Source organism: Myotis brandtii, unplaced genomic scaffold, assembly GCF_000412655.1.
Source record: "Myotis brandtii unplaced genomic scaffold, ASM41265v1 scaffold32, whole genome shotgun sequence".
Lineage (NCBI taxonomy): Eukaryota > Metazoa > Chordata > Mammalia > Chiroptera > Vespertilionidae > Myotis > Myotis brandtii.
This window is the reverse complement of record NW_005362269.1, coordinates 8400983-8422662: the sequence shown is the minus strand read 5'-3', so window position 1 is coordinate 8422662 and position 21680 is coordinate 8400983. Positions and strand designations below refer to the sequence as shown.

The window sequence follows — 21680 nt, the reverse complement described above, 5'->3', positions numbered from 1 at the left end:
AGAAACATCGATCAGCTGCCTCTTACACACCCCCTACTGAGGATGTGCCCGCAACCAAGGTACATGCCCTTGGCCGGTATCGAACCTGGGACCTTTCAGTCCGCAGGCCGACGCTCTATCCATTGAGCCAAACCGGTTAGGGCCTTAATCTGCTCTTTTAGGGCTCTGTCTCTCTTGTGGAGGCAGGCACAGACCTGACACTCTGCCCTCAACTGTCTGCCTTTTCTCTCTCCAGACATAAAATGTAAAGCTTGGCCGGGCGCATTCAGTCAGGGATGCTGAGCCTGCAAACTTGCCTTTCAGAAATTCTTCTTAAAGCAGTGAACCCAGCACCTCCGTGAATAAACTCAGAATATGGTCCTTAATTGTTCAAATGCATTAATCCTGGACATTTCCAAGTTACCAATTTTTGAATCTTCTTAAAAATATCAAAGAGTGCAACTTAAAAGAACAAAACAATCACCCATCCACCCCACTGGCAAACCTATCTTTTGTAAAGGAAATGATCACAGAGCAACTCTCTCCTGCGTTCTCCTCGCATGTGACAAAGACCACACATTGCCCTAACTCAGAACCAGGTGATTATCCTAGCCCGAGCCTAGCAATACCAATAACTTGGCAACTGTGGAAACAAAGAATCCCAGTCCCAGGAGCCAGATGGGCATGGTGCATTTCCTTTGACACTGAAGGTGCCCTCAATTCCATTTAGCAATGACAACTTCCAGTCTGAGAACGGGACAAGATGTCTCCAAGAAGCAAAAGCGAAATAGGAGAGTTTTCCAAGTTAGGTGTGAGTTCTGACTGATGCTGGATATATTAATGAGTAATGTTTAAATACACTTAATTATTTTATTTCCCCTAATATGTCTGTTTATATACTCTAGAATTATTCTCTAATGCCACATGCATCACCCCCAAACTACTTCACTTTGGAGACTGAATCCAATAATAAAACAAACCAAGTTCTGGTTTTAAAAAAACAACATCTTTCTGCACAACTAAACCATCCTGGATCCCCCCCCCCTTTCTTTAAACCTGGTTATCCAAAGAGACTTTGGTAGCAGCACTAGAGAATTTCAGGCAACGTCAATGAGAAAGTGACGTGGATACCTGATCTAAACAAATAAAAAGACCACTCTGCCCAAGCTAGGGCCTGCTTCGTGGTTGCGTACAGGTATGTTACATAACCCACTCTTTGAGCTTTGGACACAAGTAACCATAGTTAAACAAGTGTAGTGTTTTTTTAAAAACTCCTATCATTTCAATCCAGCAAAATCTACTATGTTAACTAAATAGGAAATCAGACAAAACTAACTTTTAATACCAACATGGTACAAAAGAAATACAACTACACTCTTTTCTATTCTACATTCACCCTGCTACACCAGGTTCTCGAGCCTTTAGAAATGCAAAATGTTCCTGAACTTTCCCTGACTCCTATCTTGCTATTAAGGGCACCACTCATTCCAACTGGTGGACATTTCTCTCCACGTCATACTTTCAACAGGAAAATCTGCCTCTGGAAGAAGCATCTAGAAATCCCAAGTTTTAACCAGTGCTTCCCTCGGGTCTTTATCTAGACTCCCAGAGCCTAAAACAAGCCGTTGTAGCTATTCCAAGCCATGCGCCACTAAGGTCTTTGCTTCATTAACCTTCCCTAGTTTGGTGGAAACTTTGCCATTCTTTCTGTAAAGTGTTCCCTCAGCTGCTTTAATGAGGAATGTTAACAGTAATCTGACTCAAGCTTTAAAAATATGTTTCTATCTTTCTTGTGCCCTTTATATCAGGGAAATATATGAGCAGGAAAAGGGAGACACCAACATTAAGGCCCTATGTGAGTTTTTGGAGAGAAGCTATCCTACAAATACACTTAAAAAAAGAAAAGGTCAATATTGTGGCGGGCCGGCACGGCCATGGCATACTCAGCCCCACATTGGGCACCTCATGTGCCACGCCAGCTCAGCCAGGTTCGGTGACCCTGCGAGGGGGCGCTGAGGGAGTGAGAAAAGACAGACAAGAGAAGAAAGCTGGGTCTGGGTGGGACGCTGTCCTCTCTGATGGAGAGCTAGCGAGAGCGCCACAGACTGCAAGCCGTGTCTTTATTTTATAGCCAAATTCCACGAGGCAAAGTAAGGGCGTGGTCAAGATGTTTACAACATTCTCGTGTGTTTCGATCCTACTCAATTACATGCACCTGAACTCTATCAAGCCCACATCACTCAGACACGTGGGGCCACGTGTGCGGACCATAGGTTCAAGCTTACAACTATAGCTGTTGGCTATAATTGCGCCGGGAGGGCTTTGCCCTCCAAGCTGGGACTTGCACGTGGCCATGAGAGGACTGTGCCCTCTCATTAGTCCGAGGCTTGAACCTGTCCAAACATAGTAGCCACTTTCCACACAATGTCACATACCTGTTTCATCCTTGCAGCAGCTCTATTTGAAAAGAGAATAGACCTGTCTTTCTGGAAGCAGGATGGGCACATTTGAAGGGCTTGGCTGTAAGAACGTTCAGCTTCTATGTAATCTGAGAATAAGGTAAAAGGTGAGAGGTTATTATTTTATTCCTGATAGACTGTCTTCCATAGGATCTCAGAGTGCATAGCCTTCCAGTCACAGGACAAAGGTCTCCAACAGAACACTCCAAACGTTCAGCTTCCATATGGCTTATCAATTTAGTAAGGAGCTTTGAGAGGGGTCTGGGAACTGGACAGATGAAAGAGACCGAAGTCTGGGATTAATGGCCTGTTGACTAAAGACCTTAAAAGAGAAAGTGGTAATAAATTTATATATTCATTGCCACACAGAATAATCAGGGTCCTAAAGGAAAATTGTCTATTCACGCCTTTCTCAGGTTAGAAATACTTAATACTAAAATACAAAGAGATACGTTTTCAAAATCAGAACCATTAGTTCTCTTAGAACAACAGAAGTGATGACTGATTAAACCAGGATGTAAGAAACAAATTTTTAAACCTAAAAATAACTAGGGAGAGATGTTACTACTCCTAGATTTTTAAAGCCATCTACCCTTTACTATGTGGCAAAGGCTATCATAAGATCAAACAGTTGCCCAAAGTATTGGAATGAGCCCGACTTATTCCTAAGCCTATGGAGGAAACCCAGAAGGACATGAAGAGCACCTCTCTGCTTACAGCATCCAAAGAAAAAGGCACATGAAAGTGCAGCCCAAGTACAAGCAGGATTCCTCCCTGGGCCCTGCCAGACCCGCGGCTGGTTTTTATAGGCTATTCAAAGTGAGGAATGGGGCCCTGGTTTTGCAGCAGTGCAGCAGAGAGCCTGTTAACATTCCAGGTTAGAGATCTCCAAAGCCACAGCTGAAGAGTTTTCCTCCCAATTTCTGGATTTATAGAGATTGGATTATAGAAAAGAAGAACTATGCCTGTGTCAAGAGACACATGGTAACTGGTCACTGTCAGCTGAGAACGATTTGAACCTGGTAAAAAACAATATTGTAAATGCTGGAAGGCAGAATGTATTGAAAGCAGTTTATTTGCTAGTTGTTTCCAAATGTTCTTTGGGGCTTTCTCCAGACTCTACGAAAGAAAAAGAAGAGTGAGAAGACATCAGTGCTGAAACCGTTCTCTTACCTCCTTTCTTAAACTGCTCATTTCCCTCTTCCTTCAGTCTAGTGCTCTCTTCTCTTCTTTTCTAAAAGAGACCAGAGATTGACAGAATTTGTCACAATATTATTGTAAGTGAACAAAAAAGGTCAGCTTTCTTTACATATCAGCCTATTTAATAGGCAGCAACTTGACTTTTAAAAAAAAGTGTGTGTATGTATGTATGTATGTATGTGTGTGTGTATATATATATATGTATATATACACACACACACACGTATTTATATTTCAGTGAGGAAGGGAGAGGGAGAGGGAGATAGAAACATCAATGATGAGAGAGAATCATCAATCAGCTGCCTTCTACATGCCCCACACTGGGGATCAAGCCTGCAACGTGGGCATGTGGCCGGACCGGGAATCGAACCTGTGACCTCCTGGTTCAAAGGTCAATGCTCAACCACTGAGCCATGCCGGCCTGGCGAGCAATTGACTTTTGAGAATTGGGTCAGTTCTACCTAAATCTCCAACAGATATAGAAAAAAACACATAACTACCTGGCTAATCACCAACACATTCTTGATTGTGTTTAAAATGCAAACCGTAGGTTTCTTACGTTTCTATCTTTTGCACAGAATGGTAATTCAGGTATCATTTAATTTCTATTTATGCATACTGAAACTAAGCAACACATCCACTGGTATACACACCACTGTAAATTCAAAATCCGGATCTGGTGTTTATTGATCGCATGATCTTGGACAACTTCCAGATCTTTCTGAGCCTTACTTTCTTCATCTAAGAAATGAGGCTTTAATACTTTTATGGACTAAAGTGATAATGTACATAAGGCTCCCAATACAATGCCTAGCAAATAAGTGTTCACTAAATATGAGCTATGATTTTTCTGTAAAATAAGTAATTTAATACTTACTTAGCTACAACTGTGGTTTGTGTCATGAAGGAGACACAGGTATGATGGCAGAGTGCATTGTGGGGGGCATGCCTCACCTGCAGGGTCAGGGCAGTATGCTGCCAGCAGGCTAACAGGAGGAAATTTGAAGAGACCCAGATAAACAAATCTCCCTTTTCTTAGCTTCTTCTAACAACTCAGAAATTCACACAGATGGCAGAGCACCCATCAAACTCAAAGGCCAAGTGAATGTTACTCGGCAGAGCAAAGACTACACAGGCTGTCTCTGTGCTTCCAGCCCCGATCATCGGGGAACACAAGCAGAAGCAGCGGAAGTAGCCCCCCACTTGCCGCCTTCTGACAGTGTTCTTTTTTTGTTTGTTTGTTTTTTTAAAACAAAATCTCCTTCATTCTTGAGTCTTCTGACTAAATAAAAATTTCAAAGGCAGGAAACACAGTTAGCAGGACATTTCACTTACAGGAGAAGCCTGGAGCCTAAATAACTGATACTCTTAAGATTAGAAACCAAAGTGAAACTGTTATGTCTCTGGAGATTTGTAAATATGCTGCTGGGAGCTTCCCGATGCCTTGTTGTTGTTATACTCCGGATGAAATAGAGCACTTGATGAACCTCAATAAAGAGACTAAACGGTAGGTATACACTGAATTTAATATTTATGGTCTCTACTAGGTGCCAGATGCACAGCAGATACAATAACTCATTTTTAGATATAATATTAGATATAATATATCTGAAGAAGGGCTATTCTAAGGAAGTAGAAAAAAAATAAAATGGGAGGTGGTGATGGGACTCAAATATAAGCGTAGAAAACAGACAGGAATCAAGGCAGCTCAGTTAAGTCAAGAAGTAAGAAGACACTAAGTGTCCTTTAGCTGAAGAGTCTGGACAAGACAGGCTTGTAATAGCAGCAAACGAATCCTAACCATTCCTCTTTCTTTGCTCCACCCAGATTCAAAGTCTGGATCAGCGGCATCAAATGAGCCAAGTGTATGTCACATGCCTTGGCTGTCACACAATGGAGTGAGGGACATTGAGTACTGTCACTCAAGATTACAACACAGAAAAATTCCTCCAAATATGAAGGGGGGTTGGATGCGTAAGCCAAGAAAACTCCATAATAAATCTAGTTAAGAGTTATTTCAACCCTGAATAGCTAAAGCAACCTTGAGAAAGAACAAAGCTGGAGGCATTTCACTATCTGATTTCAAACTCTATTACAAAGTTATGACAATTAAGACAGTATGGAACTGGCATAAAAACACACACATAGGTCAATGGAACAGAGCAGAGACCAGAAATAAACCCAAGCATACATGGTCAATTAATTTATGACAAAGGAACCAAGACTATACAGTGGAGAAAGGACTGTATCTTCAATAAATGGTGTTGGGAAAACTGTATAGCCACATACGAAAGATCTTGGTGTTGATTTTCTGAATCTGACATCAAAAGCAAACACAACAAAAGCCAAAATAAATAAGTGGGTCTACATCAAACTTAAAAGCTTCTGCACAGCACAGGAAATCGTCAACAAAAATGAAAAGGCAATCTACTGAATGGGAGAAAATATCTGCAAATCATGTATCAGATAAGGGTTGATATCCAAAATATATTTTTAAAAGCTCATACAACTTAATGGCAAAAAAAAACAACCCAAATTTTCATTAAGAGAACCCGAACAGACATTTTTCCAAGGAAGATATACAGATGGCCAACAGATACATGAAAAGATGTTCATCATTAGTTATTAGGGAAATACAAATCAAAACCACAATGAGATATCACCTCACATCTGTTAGAATGGCTATTATCAAAAAGACAAAAACAAGTGCTGAAGAGGATGTGGAGAAAAAACCCTCTTACACTGCTGGTGTAAACTGGTGCAGCCACTATGGAAAACAACATGAAGGTTCTTTATTTATTTATATGTGTCCTTCCCACCCCCCGCCCTTGACAATCCCCTGTCCTCCCTTACCCGCCAGTGTCTTATGTCCATTGGTTATGCTTATATGCATGCATACAAGTCCTCATGAAGGTTCTTTAAAAAATCAAGAACAGAACTACAATATGACCCAGCAAGCTTCTGGGATCTATCCCCCAAATTTGAAAACATTTATTCATGTACCTCTATGTTCACTGCAACACTTACAATAGCCAAGACATGAAAACAACGTAAGTGTCCATCGATGGATGACTGGATAAAGAAGATGTGGTACATATATATAATGAATACGACTGAGTCATAAAAAAGATGAAACATTGCCATCTGCAACAACATGGATGCACCTTAGAGTATTATGCTAAGTGAAATAAGTCAGATGGACTCATGTGGGATATAAAACAAAAAGCAACAAATGAACAAACAAAACAAAAATAAACTCATATTTACAGACAACAGAATGCTAGTTACCAGAAGGGAAGAGAGGTAGGGGGAGGGCAAAGTGAGGAAAGGGGGCAAAATGTATGGTAAGGGAAGGACACTAGACTTTGGGGGTAAGCATGTAAGAGTATACAGATGTTGAATCAAATGTTGTACATCTGAAATATAACGTCCTATCTAATAAAAGAGTAATATGCAAATTGACCATCACTCCAACACACAAGATGGCCGCCCCCATGTGGACACAAGATGGCCTGCAGGGAGGGCAGTTGGGGGGGACTAGGCCTGCAGGGGAGGGCAGCTAGGGGCAGCCAGGCTGGCAAGGGAGGGCAGTTAGAGATGACCAGGCCGACAGGGGAGGGCAGTTAGGAGCAATCAGGCTGGCAGGGGAGGGTTAGGGGGTGATCAGGCTGGCGGGCAGAAGCAGTTAGAGGCAATCAGGCAGGCAGGCAGGCAGGTGAGCAGTTGGGGGCCAACAGTCCTGGATTGTGAGAGGGATCCCAGATTGGAGAGGGTACAGGCTGGGCTGAGGGACACACCTGCTCCCCCCCACCTCCCTGCATGAATTTTGTGCCCTGGGCCTCTAGTTTATATAATATTATTAACCAATGTTACCACAACAAATTTAATTTTAAAATTATGAAACAATTTCAATTAAGGTAAAAATAAAGCCCTATAATTATTAGCAAATTCAGTCCATTAATTTTAAATTAACACACACATACACACACCATATATCATTGTCCAATAAAGTTCTAACAGTGAAATGAAAAGTTGGTTTCACATTAGAAAATATATCAATGCAAGGTAACAAGTTAAAAGAGAAGATATGTTCTCATGAATAAATGCACCACAGGTCTTAAATATATTATTTATTTACTAGAGGCCCGGTGCATGAAATTCATGCACGCGGTGGGGGGTGGGGTGTCCCCTCAGCCCAGCCTGCACCCTCTCCAATCTGGGACCCCTTGGGGGATGTCTGACTGGCTCCTAATTGCTCCCCTGCCTGCCTGGTCGCCCCTAACTGCCCCCCCCGCCAGCCTGGTCGCCCCCAACTGCCCCTCCTGCTGGCCTAGTTGCCCGCAACTGCCCCCCCTGCCGGCCTGGTTGCCCCATGCAGCCTGCTGTTCAGTCATTAGGTCGTTCCTCAATAACCCCCTGCCGGCCTGATCGAAGGCAGCCATCTTGTGATGGTGTGAGGGTTAATTTGCATATTACATCTTTATTATATAAGATTTTTCTTTTAATCTTTATTGTTGAAAGTATTACATAGGTCTTCCTTTTTAAATATATTTTTTAAGTTATTTCAAAAACACAAATTCTTTAGAGAAGGGCAATTCAAGTTAACGGAGTTTAATGTCTATCTTTTAAGAAATTTCTATCTCCGCTACTTTAACTCTAATTTGCAGCTACTTTTTGATCTAAATCTGTTCTCAAGTGCCAACTCATCAGGAATGTTCTGACCACTGATGAATCACTCAGCCTACCAGGTCAGGCTCTTGTAAAGTGTGTGTGAGTGCATGTGTGTTAAGAGTTTAATCATTCTTTAGTAAATTTAGAACATTAAGACCCCAATGGGCAAGGCACGCCCAGAAGGAATTACTAATTAAGGGCCAACCTGAGCAGCCAGCCCAAGAAAAGCTCACGGAGTCTTTATAACTAGCACCAAGAGTTGAACTGGCAGAAGGGCTCCATAACATATTTCTATGGCCATTATTCTCAGGAAGGCATTTCATTTTTTTGGCTGACCAATCACAACTCGGTGACCTATTAAGCAGTAAACACTGGAAAGAAGCCGCTGCTTCCACAGATTGTGTAAAGTGAGGATTAATGCAATTATCAATATCATGCTGAACATCTCCTTGGAAACAGCTAAAAATAGCACTCTGAAGAGAAAGCTGCACCATTTCCCAGCTGTGCCAAGAGACTAACTTGATTCCAGTACAAAGACTAGGGTTTATTCTGCTGCTGGAACAGTCTTTTCCCGAAGGATGGCATGCATACTGTGTAATGGTACTGGAATCCAAGGACAGATTTTATAGTGTTAAGTCTTATTTAACATGCTAAGTGCCAGGGGCAGTCACACATAAATGACTGCTGATATTCTTCAGCATTATCAGGTGCAAATCAGTCCCAACTCTGGTCTAATGTGGTTAGGAGACTCTCACAGGGCTCAACAATGCCTTTTAACACATTCCAGAGAGGCCTCACAGAGAAACATCTGCTCTAGAATTCCATTCCATAACAGTGGGAATCAAAGAACTTTACAGGGCTCTATAGTCCTCACTCATCCCCATCACTGAAAACTCAGGGGAAATAGTAACATCAGTCTGCACTGTACAATCATCACAGGAACTGTCAAGGAAAACCCCAAAAAGACAATGCCCTTGATAAATGCAGTTTATTTCAACAGTTATTACCACAACTTCAAACTTTTCAGCCTGGTATTTAAAGTTCAGTACAACATACACTAGTATAGCATCTCAGTGCTTAAAATCTGCTGTCACATATATGACTCATTTGCTTTTAAGACAATCCTAAGAGGAGGGCATGGAAGTATTTAACTATCAATTTTACAGGTAAGCAATCAAGATTCAGAAATCACTTGTTTCTTATACTACATCAAACTTCTATTGCAACCTACTCAACTTCACCTCCTGCTACCCTGCACAAGTCCTCTCTTCTAGACAGTCTTATTTCTTTGTTGTCTCTCAAAACTCATCATGCTTAATTTTCATTCCATTCTTTTGTTTATTCAAACAATGCCCTTGTTTCTCTTCCATATCTTCCCCTGACTGTCCAAATCAAATTTTCCTATTTTCCTAGTCTAGCACAAAATCTACCTCCTCTCCAGGACCACCTTTCACTTCCTTCCCACATGATCTTCCTTTGAATGCAGACTGTACATAATTTCTCTACTTTGGAAATTCAATTCTGCTTCAAAAAATTTTTTTAATTGTAAGATAATAAAAACACTCAAAAAAAAATTTGGAATGGTACTTAATGCTTAAATAGTTTCATGGGTTGTAAAACACTGCACATTCCTTAGACCTGGGCAAGAGGGGCCCCTGTGAAGGCCTTCTGACCACAATCTTCCTCCCATGGGCCCTTTTCAGACCATGCTCCAGGAGTTCCTGCCTACATCTCCCCAGTCCACTTCCAGGATCTACATGGGCCTCTGCCTGGGTCTGTCCGCATGCTTTAGGTCAGTGAATACAACTGACTTAAAGAACTTTACTGGGCTCTGTACTCCTCACTCATCGTTAACTTGGAGCTTACAAGTGTATATGCCTTTTATCACTATTTTAAATATATTTAAAAATAACCTTTGAGGCAGAATTGAATTCCCAAATTAGAAACACTTTTTAGTCTGCATTCTAAGGAAGATCATTAAATTTATTTTAAAATATTCTCTTAAATAATCCTGCAGTGAGCATGTATTTAATAGACAACAGGGAGAAAGCCAAGAGGTTCACACCAGCAATTTCCATATTGTAAATCTATCAGCAGCTTTCTGCTGCCCCCTGCAGCTTGTAAAGTAATTGCTACAAATGAAACATGTTTAAGTCGAGCATAGTCACCCAGAGACCAATCACATCTAGGTAAAGCAGCGGTTCTCAACCTGTAGGTCGCGACCCCTTTGGCGGTCGAATGACCCTTTCACAGGGGTCGCCTAAGACCATCCTGCATATCAGATATTTACATGACGATTCATAACAGTAGCAACATTACAGTTATGAAGTAGCAACGAAAATAATTTTATGGTTGGGTCACAACATGAGGAACTGTATTTAAAGGGCCAGAAGGTTGAGAACCACTGCGGTAAAGGAAGGGTTGAAAAAAAATACATACTGGTTAAAGGGCTGGAAAATGGAGGCACATGCAACAACTTTCTGCTTGAGTCCAATCTAGGTGGGATGAGAAAACTATACACTGAAACTGCAAGGACACCAGCCCCACGAATTATTCTGAAAGGGAATTCTTCACCATTAAAAAATAAACAAATGCTCAAGTCTTGTTTTCTTTGAAATTGGACATCAGTTGCTTTCCACATACACATTTGTTTTTTCCACAAATCCCTTAGAAGCCCTCTAGGAAGCCTGGAGGAAGGCTCTCTGGATTTAAGGTGTAGTGGGAACCTGACTCTCATTGTCTTATTTTGCTGAGGAGAGATGATTGATCTATGAGGAATTAATCTTGGAAGTATTCCCTTGTGTTTTAACTCAGAAAAATTCTATTTCTAAAACCTCAATTAATAGAAATAAATTTCCTTATTTTGGTATTGCTTAAATTCCACCCAATAAGTCCTCTTTAGACACTGAGCACATATGAGGGTTAAAAGAAAAAAAATCCTATTAGTAAACTATTCTTCTGATGTTGGACGCAGTCAATATACCGGTTAGGTCATTACTTCGCTCTGGAAGTTTAGTCATCTGTATCAACCTGGCTCTCTGGCTCCCAAGTGTGGCCACAGTTCTCCCAATATCAAAATGACTTGGGCATGCTTGTTGACAAAGGAGATCCCTGGCTGCCACCCCACCAGCCTGTGGTCTCAGACACTTCTCAAGGCTTTGCACGGTTACAAAGTTTCCTGTGATTCTTAGGCACAATAAAGTTTGAGAAGCACTGAAGGACACTTTACCTCTTCCATCAGCAGGTAATCTAAAGATATTAACTTCCAAATGTCTTGGAGTAAACAAGCCTTATTTCTCCTGGTTTAAACTCAGGAAGAGAAATCTAAGGTCCCTTCAGTTCTTAAATTCTAGGATTTCATTTAATCATTTGTCAATAGCGTTCATAAACCTAATACTGGTGAACTCTAAGAAATTAATAAATAAGACAATCTTAGTTCCAAAGAATGCCCATTAGAAATGAAATAAAAGGGAAACAATAAATCAGAAAGATTTTCCAAAGAGGTTAACAAAATATACAGGCCACTATAGAAAACCAACCAGGAGAATGTTCTCTGCAAACACGCCACTCTAACAGCACTGATAACATTATAAAAATAATGCAATGAGGTAGGTAGCAGAAACATGGAAATCAGAAGGATCAAGTACCATAGGATTTAGGAAAAATGAGAGGAGGAAAAGAATGGATATAAAACGTCTGTTCTAAACCAATACTGCAATAATGGTTCCTGGTTAAAAATAAAACAGTCTTAAAGGAAAGAATAATCCTTTACTTTTCCAGAGCCTAAGGAAAATGTTTTAAAATCCCAGAAGCCATGCGCTCTGGGTCCATGTTCACCAAGTAAGACTTTTGTATCCCTTACTTACATGGATCTATGTATGTATCGACTATGTGTAAATGAACACATAGCAACTGGCACTACGGCGCAAACCCATGAAAATGACTAAATCTGCATTTTGCTTACAGATTAACTTCATCTTGACTCTGGCTTATCCATCTGTTTCCTATTGGAATAAGCTTGAAATTCCTTATCACGACTCAGTGTTCCATAATCAGACCCTCACTTACTTCATCACCTCACCCTCCTCCTCAATCACTACTCCAGCTAACTGGCCTGGCTCTTTAATTCCTTGCATGCCAAGAATATATACCAAGCTAATAGTTACCTTAGAGCCTTTACATGTTTGTTAACACATCTGACTCCTTTTTCCCTCCAAGTCTCTGCTGAAATGCCCCTTCCCCAGATTGGCCTTTTCTGATCTGGAATAGTCCTTCCCATCCTCCCAACCCTCCCTACCCTTCATCACTTCATCTTATCTTTTCCAAACCTCCCAACTAGAAATATACTTATGAGTGAAAAGAAACCCCCTCCATCTTTTTCACCATTGTATCCCTATGGACCTCAAACAATGCCTGGCATGTGGAGAAATGCAAATATTTCTTGAATAAATGAATGAGATAAAAATCTCTATAACTTGTAAGACCAATTACTGGCCCTCATGAGAAAGATAACCATATGGTCCATTCAACAGCTATTTAATGAAGAAAGACTATGTGCAAGGTCCCGTGACTGTGGTCCTGAAACTGTTAGTGTGCATACGAATTACCCAGGAAACCCCCACTGAGGCCTCCATTGTGACAAGTAGTCGATAAAAGGCAAGTCTCTTGCAGGATCAATACCACCACAATACAGTATATCCTATAGGTAGGTCCCAGTACCAGAAGCTTCTTGTGTCATAAGATTATAGCAATAATTCTCATCTCCTACCAGATCTGTCCTTTACCTCAACCAAGCCTTCCAGAATCACTTATTTGCTTCACAGATCTACTACATCGCAAATGTCAGCTAAAATCCCATTCCTCTGGGTCATCATGTCTACATTTAGGTTTTCACAAACAGTTAAGATTTGTTGCTGAAATAAAAACACACATACACAAGTGCTTTCCTTAAGAGATTTTGCCTGTTTTTACCAAATCTTAACTGCCTTCCTCTTCCTTAATTCCTCGTGTTTATGAATTCTGCTGAGAACTCACACTCTTGAGCCTAGATCAGGGGTGGGCAAACTTTTTGACTCGAGGGCCACAATGCATTCTTAAACTGGACCGGAGGGCCGGAACAAAAGCATGGATGGAGTTTTTGTGTGAACTAATATAAATTCAAAGTAAACATCATTACATAAAAGGGTACGGTCTTTTTTTCTTTTAGTTTTATTCATTTCAACCGGACCGGATCCGCCCGCGGGCCGTAGTTTGCCCACGGCTGGCCTAGATTATCTTCTCAGCCATCGGTCAAGTCGAGTCAGCTTGAATAACAGACTTAGGCTATTAACTGCTACGATATTTTGAATTAAAAAAGGTTCGCCACTTGCATCTATAGACACGTATGGCATACAAATGGTTAAGGGCCTCATGCTCTACCGACTGAGCTAGCCGGCGCCTCAGACTTTGGCTATTGATACTTAATTCTGCCCAAGAGAGACATTCAACAAAATACAGATGTTATGATAGCACTTCTTTCTCAAATCCTCAAAGGTCAGTTTTATGTGCTTTCAGTAAGAAGTCCATCTTGGTTGTCAAGAATCAATTTTTATTTACATTCTCAAAATGGAATAACTTTTGTTGTTGTTGATTATAAATGTAACACATGCTTACTATAAAAAGCAACTATTGCAAAACTATATTAAAACAAACTTTCCCCAAATCAGATCCCTCAAAGCTACCCATTTTTCCTAATTTGGTGTATATCCTTCCAAATGTTCATGTATAAGCATATTTTCACATAGGTCTTTAATTAAAATGAACCATCACTGATGTCCTAAGACCTAACACCTTCCTTGTGTCTCCTCTACGCTCAGTACTCACACTGAACACTTCTGTGACTAGCGTTTCTCCCACCCCGAGTAACTCCAACTCTATGAGGACCACCAGCTGATGTCCTACAATTTAACTCAACTCTGACACTACCTACTTAGAAACAGCAGCAGATCCCACAGGTTAAGGGGCTCAGTCCCCACAAGACTAGCCCCACTTCACGCCTACTTCAGATGCTAACTTTAAGACCAGGCTGTCACCTCTGCTTTTGACCTACTGGCTCTAACTTGGAGGTTCCCATGACCTAATCCTCAGTTTCAATTAATTTGCTAGAGTGGCTCACAGAACTCAGGGAAACAATTTCCTTACTACATAACTGGTTTATTATAAAGGATGTAACTCAGGAACAGTCAGATGAAGAGATGCATAGAGCAAGATATGTGGGAAGGGGAACATACTAGTATATGCTCCTGAGTGTGTCACCCTTCCAGCACTTCCATGTGTTTATCAACTCAGTTCTCTGAACCCCATCTTTTTGGATTTTTAATGGAGGCTTCATTGGGTAAGAATGACTGACCAAATCTTGGGTCATCAGTCATTAACTCAAACTCCAGCCCCCCTTCCCTTTCAAGAGGTAGGGGTGGGTGGCACTGAAAGCTCCAAACTGACAACCAGACCTCATCCTAGGGGCTTTCCAAAAGTCACCTGTTAACATGAACTTAGGTGTGGTTGAAAGGGGCTTGCTAAGAATAAAATACACCTTTATCTCTTATCACTTTGGAAATTCCAAGGGTTTTAGGTACTCGGTGCCAAGAATTGGACAATAACCAAATATATATTTATTACAAAACATATTATCACCCCTACTTAATTCATTTAACACTACATTACAGGCATTTTTCCATGTCATTTCTAAGATTTGGCTCCTTCTTAAGGACTTCATTGCACACTACTGCATAAATATGCAAAAACATTTAAAGTGATACCCTCTATTTAACATTTCTAGTTTTCCAAAATTATGATGCTGCAACACATCTTTCTATAAACATCTGTTCATATCTCTAATAACTTCCTTAAAATAAATGACAAGAAGAGAATCAGAGGTTTAAAGCTGTGCTGTCCAATATGGTATTCACTAGCCACATGTGACTATTTTAATTAACTAAAATAAAAAATTGGAAAATTCAGTTTCTCAGCTGTACTAGCCACATTTCAAGTGCTCAGCCAGATGACTGTTATTTTTTAATTAAATTTATTGGATGACATTGGTCAGATGACTGTTAAAATGCGGTAGCCAATGGCCAGTGGCTACCATTCTGGACAGTGTAAAAATAGAACATTCCCATCATTGCAGAAGGTTCTATTGATAGCCCTGGTCTAAAGAAAAGTTCATATAAAATATGATACCTATATCCCATAAAAATGATGTAGCAATGTTAACTCCCAACATGAGTTCCTATATCCTCTTCTTGTCAATATGAGATCAATGTTCTCACCTAATACATGAGAGATAATGTTTAATTTATATACACATTATTAAAGTCTTTTCACATTTTTGGGACATTTGTGCTTATTTTTGTTGTTGTTGAATTATCTGAAATTTGTCCATTTTAAGAATCAAGTTTAAAGACATCCTGTTCCCAATGACCTATAAAACCTAACCTATGTGCAGTAAGCAAAGAGAGATTTCTTCAACTGTTTTCCTAATAATTATTTCACAAAGATATTTATCAAAACAGCGTAAAAAATAGCTAACAGTAGTACTACAGTTAGCTAAAGGCTGTCTGCACTCTCATAGGTTGTTTTCTTACAGTGAAGTTAATGGTTTACATTTCTATAAAATAATGGCTATCGCTAGCATATTATTTCTAGGAGATATTGTTATAAACTTTCAAATTAAGCTATGAAAACATATGGGATGATATAAAGTATATAAAATGTTTGTTTTTAAAAGTGATTATATTTATACAAAACTCTGGAACAGGAAAAGCCATGGGATAGGAATCAGAACAGTGGTTCCCTTGGTTGGTGGGGGTTGGGAGAAGGAATAAATGGTCAAGCACATAAAGGGAGTTTCTGGCATGATGGAAATGTTCTTTTTAAAAAAAATGTTTTTATTGATGTTGATAGAGAGAGGGAGAGGGAGAGAAAGATAGAAACATCGATCAGCTGCCTCCCGCACACCCCTGGCCGGGGATTGAGCCTGCAACTTGGGCATTCCCAGACCAGGAATGGAACCAGGGACCTCCTAGTGTATAGATCAACACTCAACCACTGAGCCACACCAGCCAGGCAGAAATGTTCTCTTTCTTGATAGGGGTGTGAGTTACATACAGCTGTCAAAACTCAATGAACTGTACAGGACAGAACATAAACAGTTTCACTATATGTAAATTATATTGAATTTTTTAAAGTTTAAAAAGTATGTGCTGTTAGAATATATAATTGATAGGCAATATGCCGAAACCGGTTTGGCTCAGTGGATAGAGCGTCGGCCTGCGGACTAAAAGGTCCCAGGTTCGATTCCGGTCAAGGGCATGTACCTGGGTTGCGGGCACATCCCCAGTAGGAGATGTGCAGGAGGCAGCTGATCGATGTTTCTCTTTCATCGATGTTTCTAACTCTCTATCTCTCTCCCTTCCTCTCTGTAAAAAATCAATAAAATATATTTTAAAAAAAAATAATTGATAGGCAATAAAAATTTTAAATATTTCTAGAACTTAAAATGTGATTTCCTGGCCAGGAGAGACAAAAAGTTTTGCAAATTGGAAATGGGGTGCAGACTATGTATAACACTTGAGCCAAACCACTCAACTGTCAAACCAACAACACTAGAAAATTCACTGTAATATCAGGGCAAAATATATTAAGGCATCAGAAAATTGCTACCATTTAAACATACATATTTTTCTAAAGTCTACACCAGTGATATGGAAAATGAACCAAGCATTCACTTTCTGGAAAATCATTTCCCTAATGTCATCAAATAGCACTTGATTTAATTTTCCGAGTCATTTCTGCTGAGGTAGTTTATGAACTTGACTCATTTTTGCCCTTTATCCTCCTCTACTGGTGGCATACACTAGCACAAAAGCTAACACATGCATGTTAAAACCAATAGATTTAATATCTCGGCCCATTACCAATCTATCATAACCTGTTCAGCAAGTGAGCTCCTCAGAGGCTAAACTACAGGTCTTTTGTTGTTGTTAATCCTCACCCGAGGATAATTTTTCCATTGATTTTTAGAGAGAGTGGAAGGGAGGGAGGGAGAAGGTAGGTGGGGAGGGAGGGAGGGAGAAACGCTGATGTAAGATAGATACATGGATTGGTTCCCTCCCACATGCCTAGTTGCCTACTGCACACCAAAGCCAGGGAATGAACCTACAACCCAGGTACATGCCCTTGACAGAGAATCAATGCTCTACCACTGAGCCACACTGGCCAAGGCTAAATTGCAAGTCTTGTTCAAGTTCTGTGCAGACAAACTCAGATTTTTTTTTTAATTTAAATTCTTTCCTGTTTAAAAATATTACATATGTCTCCTTTTCCCCCCAAGCTCAGATATTATGGTAACTCTTCAAAGGACCTTGCTCATGAGATCAGAAGGACATATGGAGGACACCAAGAGGAGGGGGCCCAGAGGCAAAGAAGCAGGAAGGTGTACATTGTATTAGTGTATTGGCTTTGTAAGAAAACAGCTAATTTTGTTATTAAATTCTACATTATATTTTCTTTGGCATCAAACAGATCTGGGTTTGAGAATCGATTCTGCCATTTATTAGATGGGTGATCTTGGGCCAGTTACTTTACCACCCTGAACTCTGTTCTCTTACAAAGGATGCTAACAGCATTTGTTTCATAAGGTGTGTTGTGAAGATTAAATGAAAACACAAGTAACATTTTTAGCTCAGCAGCTGGCACATTATAGGTGCTTAACAAATTATAGCTTCTATCATTATAGCTACTATCATACACAATTCCGTTTCTTGAGAATGCTACGTAAATGATACAGGTCCCAGAAACTCCCCTCTGTAACCAAACCACCACCAGAATATTCAGGCAGTCATTTTTTTGCTAACAAGGTACTAATATAAATAGGCAGCATTCCATAATTTTAAAATCTAACAATGTCCATTCCAAGAATTTCAGCAGCCAACTATAGATAAGGTCCCCCCAAAAACTAAAAGGTTAGAAAATAATTATACAAGATGAATATAAGAAATCAAAGGTCACAGGAAAAAAATAAAATAAAATTTTTTGCTAAGCAGACACACTCTATGCTTCCCTGTCATGCTACTGACTTATCTCAGATGCATCACTACTAAAGCAATAAAGACACAGATGGGCAAGTTATTCTTAACCACACATGAAGCGGTGTATGATACAGTGTCAACCCCATTTATTCACTTTAAAAAGCACTTTACGTGGCAGATCATGCACAGTAGGTAAAATACTTACCTGTTTCTCTTCATCTGGCATGTTTTTTTCCAGTTCGATTAGGTATTCCTCGTCGAGTTCGGAGGAATTCACATCATCATCAGGTTTGCTCTCAACCTTGTCCACTCCTGGTTCCTCCTTCTCAAATGAGGCACTGCAGTCATGAAAATGCTCCTCTTCTCCCTGGTCCTCCTGGGGGTGGGCCTCAACATCCTTGAGCAGCTTGCTCGGGGGCTGGTGATCTCTGGGATTAGAAACTGAAGGACCAGCACATTCTGCTTCCTGGGGATCTGAGACTTGCAAACCACTGAGCAGGTCCTCTGGAACCCTACAGTTTTCTGACTTCTCCCCCATGCTGAACCAGTGAGGGAGGTGAAGCTGGTTCTGGAAAAACGGAACACACGTTGGGCGATGGTGCTTATATTCAAACACAATCCTCTCACACCCAAGCAAACTTCTCCATCAAAGCTCAAAACACACCCTAGCTGCCTTTTGTTAGGATTTATTATATATAAACAGTATCAGGAGCCCATGAATAATGCCAGATACCACTTTAACCGATATCCCTTTCAGAACTTCTTATAAGCAACAATAAGAGACCGATTTGAATGTGACTTCTACTTTCCAATGCTCGGAGGTTGGCCAAGAGCAAAAGAAAGGCAGAAGCTAAAACAATGGCAAGATAAATGAAGTGACCCGAAGCTTATTCGGAATGAAAACCCGGGCCCTAAATAAGAAACTACTCCCTGTCTCTCCAGCACCACCACACAAAGGTCAAGAATAAGTTTCTGGGGTAACCCACTTTGGGCTCCCTCCCTTGCAGCAGGAAGTCCGCATATCCCCCCCAAGCTTGGTTCCCCTCGCTCCCCATAAATTTTGTTTTCTTCCCCTCCCCAAAAGAGTAAGTTTCTGGTGGAACTCAAAATGCAAAGTGATCACCAACTTCACCCCAATCCGAGAGACAGAGCCCGTGCAGGTTACCGTGGAAGGGAGGCCCTGGCCCAGGTGGTCCAAATGAGGGTCCCCGTGGAGGTCAAAACCAGGCACTAAATAAGAACGGTCCTCAACCCTGGGGGCACAGCGTAACACCTGGGGCGCTTTAGTCCAGCCTTTACACCCCACAGATTCTGATTTATCGGTGTCGCTGGGTTAGGGCATCCGTCATTTTAAAAAGGCGTCCCCGGTGGTTCCAATGTGCAGCCCACTGAGAACCACTGCGGGAGACGCTGAGTCAGACGTCGCAGCCCCACCATTTCGGTAGCAGCAAAATTACACCAACGACCCTTGGGTCGCGACGAGAGCCCGAATTCGCCCCCGCTCGTCCCAAGCAAACTTAAAAAAAACCGCACTATCCCAACAGGGAGACTGCGCCGCCACAGCAGTGCTCCGGTCTCCCCGCTCCCAGGTCTACCGAAAGAACGCAGGAGTCTGAGGCCCCAGTTTTAAGAAAGGGCCACGCCGCCCTTCCCAACGGTTCGTCCCCGGGCTGCGTCCCTCACCGACAACTAAAAACACCCAGCTGGCCACTCACCGCTTGACAGTTCCTCTCCTCACCTTCCCAGCCTCCGAGAACCTCTACTTCCGCTTAGTCAAGTACACTTCCGTCGGCGCCGGCCAATGGCGTCGCTGTTGGTAGAGCATTCTGGGAAATGTAGTGGAACGGCGCGATGTGACGTCATTGTACGGCCCAGAGCACCCGTGGCGGCGGCCATCTTGTGTTACGGCAAGACTCCGCGTCAGCACAAAGGAAAAGAGGCCGTCTCTGTGGCGTTCCTCTCCCTCCTTCACCTGACTGCCCTCACGCTAGCCATGTATAGACGAATCCTGAAGCATAAACCTTATCCAAAAGCAAAGTCTTCCCTCTAATGGTCTTCAAAGTGTGCCTTTCAAGGCCCCGCTATATCAAAACAGTGTTCATACTAATACTGTTACTTGCCTTCCCCATAGTTCTCGGTGGAGTTTTCCAGAGGCTCAGCGGACTGGGTGCAGACCGCGCTATGAGAACCAGCTGTCTTCTATTAAAGCCAAAGGTTTGCAAGCATGGAAAACAATGCTCCTCTTTTCACTACGTGTAGTTTGTTTTGGAAAATAGTTATTTATAAAAAGATTATTTAAAGTTAGCGTATAATGGGTGTAGTGTTAACTTTAAAACACTGTAGTATTTACTGACTCATTTAAGTTTTAATTTCTAATACGGTGAATATTGACAGGTGTAGCCCACATAAACAAAAGCTCTCTGTGCTCCTCAGTAATATGTAAGAGTGTGATGAGGTCCTGGAACCACACGGACCTGCTGACCTCCCCGTTCATCCGAGGAGTGCTCATCAGACACCAGGCCCTGCGCCGGGAGCTCAGGGGTGAGGTTCCGGTAAGGAAGCCAGACAGGTAGCCGGCAGTGGCAGCAGAGGACTAAGTAAGTTTCTGCAGTTCGTTGCAGAGAGAGCTGGAGGGGCTGTTTCCGGAAGAAAGCAAACTTGTTTTTTGAATTTATGTCTACATGAGGTTATTCATACAGTTATATTTTTATGCAAGTCAAAAGCTTTAATATACCAAACGTAAACATTAAAAATGTATAAAAAATTTGAAACTAATATTTTTAATTTTTAAATATAGCAGGAACTTCGCTAAATATAAGTGGTTAGTCCTCTTATGACTTATAAGAAGTGCAGTTAATTAAATTTTGGTGATTTTAGGAGCAAAATAAATAATAAATATCCAAAAGTTCATCCATGTGTCCAGAAAGGCGTAAGAGGCTGGTCCAAGAACAAGGGGGGACCTATCTTACTTTAGGATCCCCTAACGCGTCTTACCTACAGCTGTCCCAAATGCTGGGCATCGAGGAGACACAAGCAACGGTTTCCCCTCTTTTGAACAGGATGGGTGACTTGCCTAGAAACGTCAACAGAAACAGATACCAGAAAACAAAACAGAAACAGAAAGCAAGTGTGCACAATACAGTTAGAAGCTCAGAAGGCAGACAGAGGGGAGTCTGGATCCAAGAAACACCCAAAAACTCCACGAGAAAGTGGTGAGCGCAAAGAGTTCTGTGGGTACCAGCACCTGGTTGCTCACCGGGCTCTGGGTTGCAGTGGGTGGTCTTCTTTGGGTCCCTTTTCAGGT

At 41.3% G+C, this 21680-nt stretch overlaps 1 protein-coding gene across 3 annotated transcripts in view; it reads right to left on the bottom strand.

The window, feature by feature from the left end:
- TTC1 (tetratricopeptide repeat domain 1) overlaps nucleotides 1-20184 on the bottom strand; it is a 34367-nt gene extending 14183 nt beyond the window's left edge. The window contains exons 1-4 of one of the 3 annotated variants that reach the window (XM_005870558.2): nucleotides 20092-20184; nucleotides 18582-18944; nucleotides 3612-3672; nucleotides 2415-2527 (exon numbers count right to left, since the gene is read on the bottom strand). In XM_005870558.2, the coding sequence (XP_005870620.1) occupies nucleotides 2415-2527; nucleotides 3612-3672; nucleotides 18582-18914 (507 nt within the window). In that variant the 5' untranslated portion in view covers nucleotides 18915-18944; nucleotides 20092-20184. The other 2 variants (XM_005870556.2, XM_005870557.2) reach the window with 2 other exon arrangements.
- Between the last annotated feature and the right edge of the window lie 1496 nt (nucleotides 20185-21680).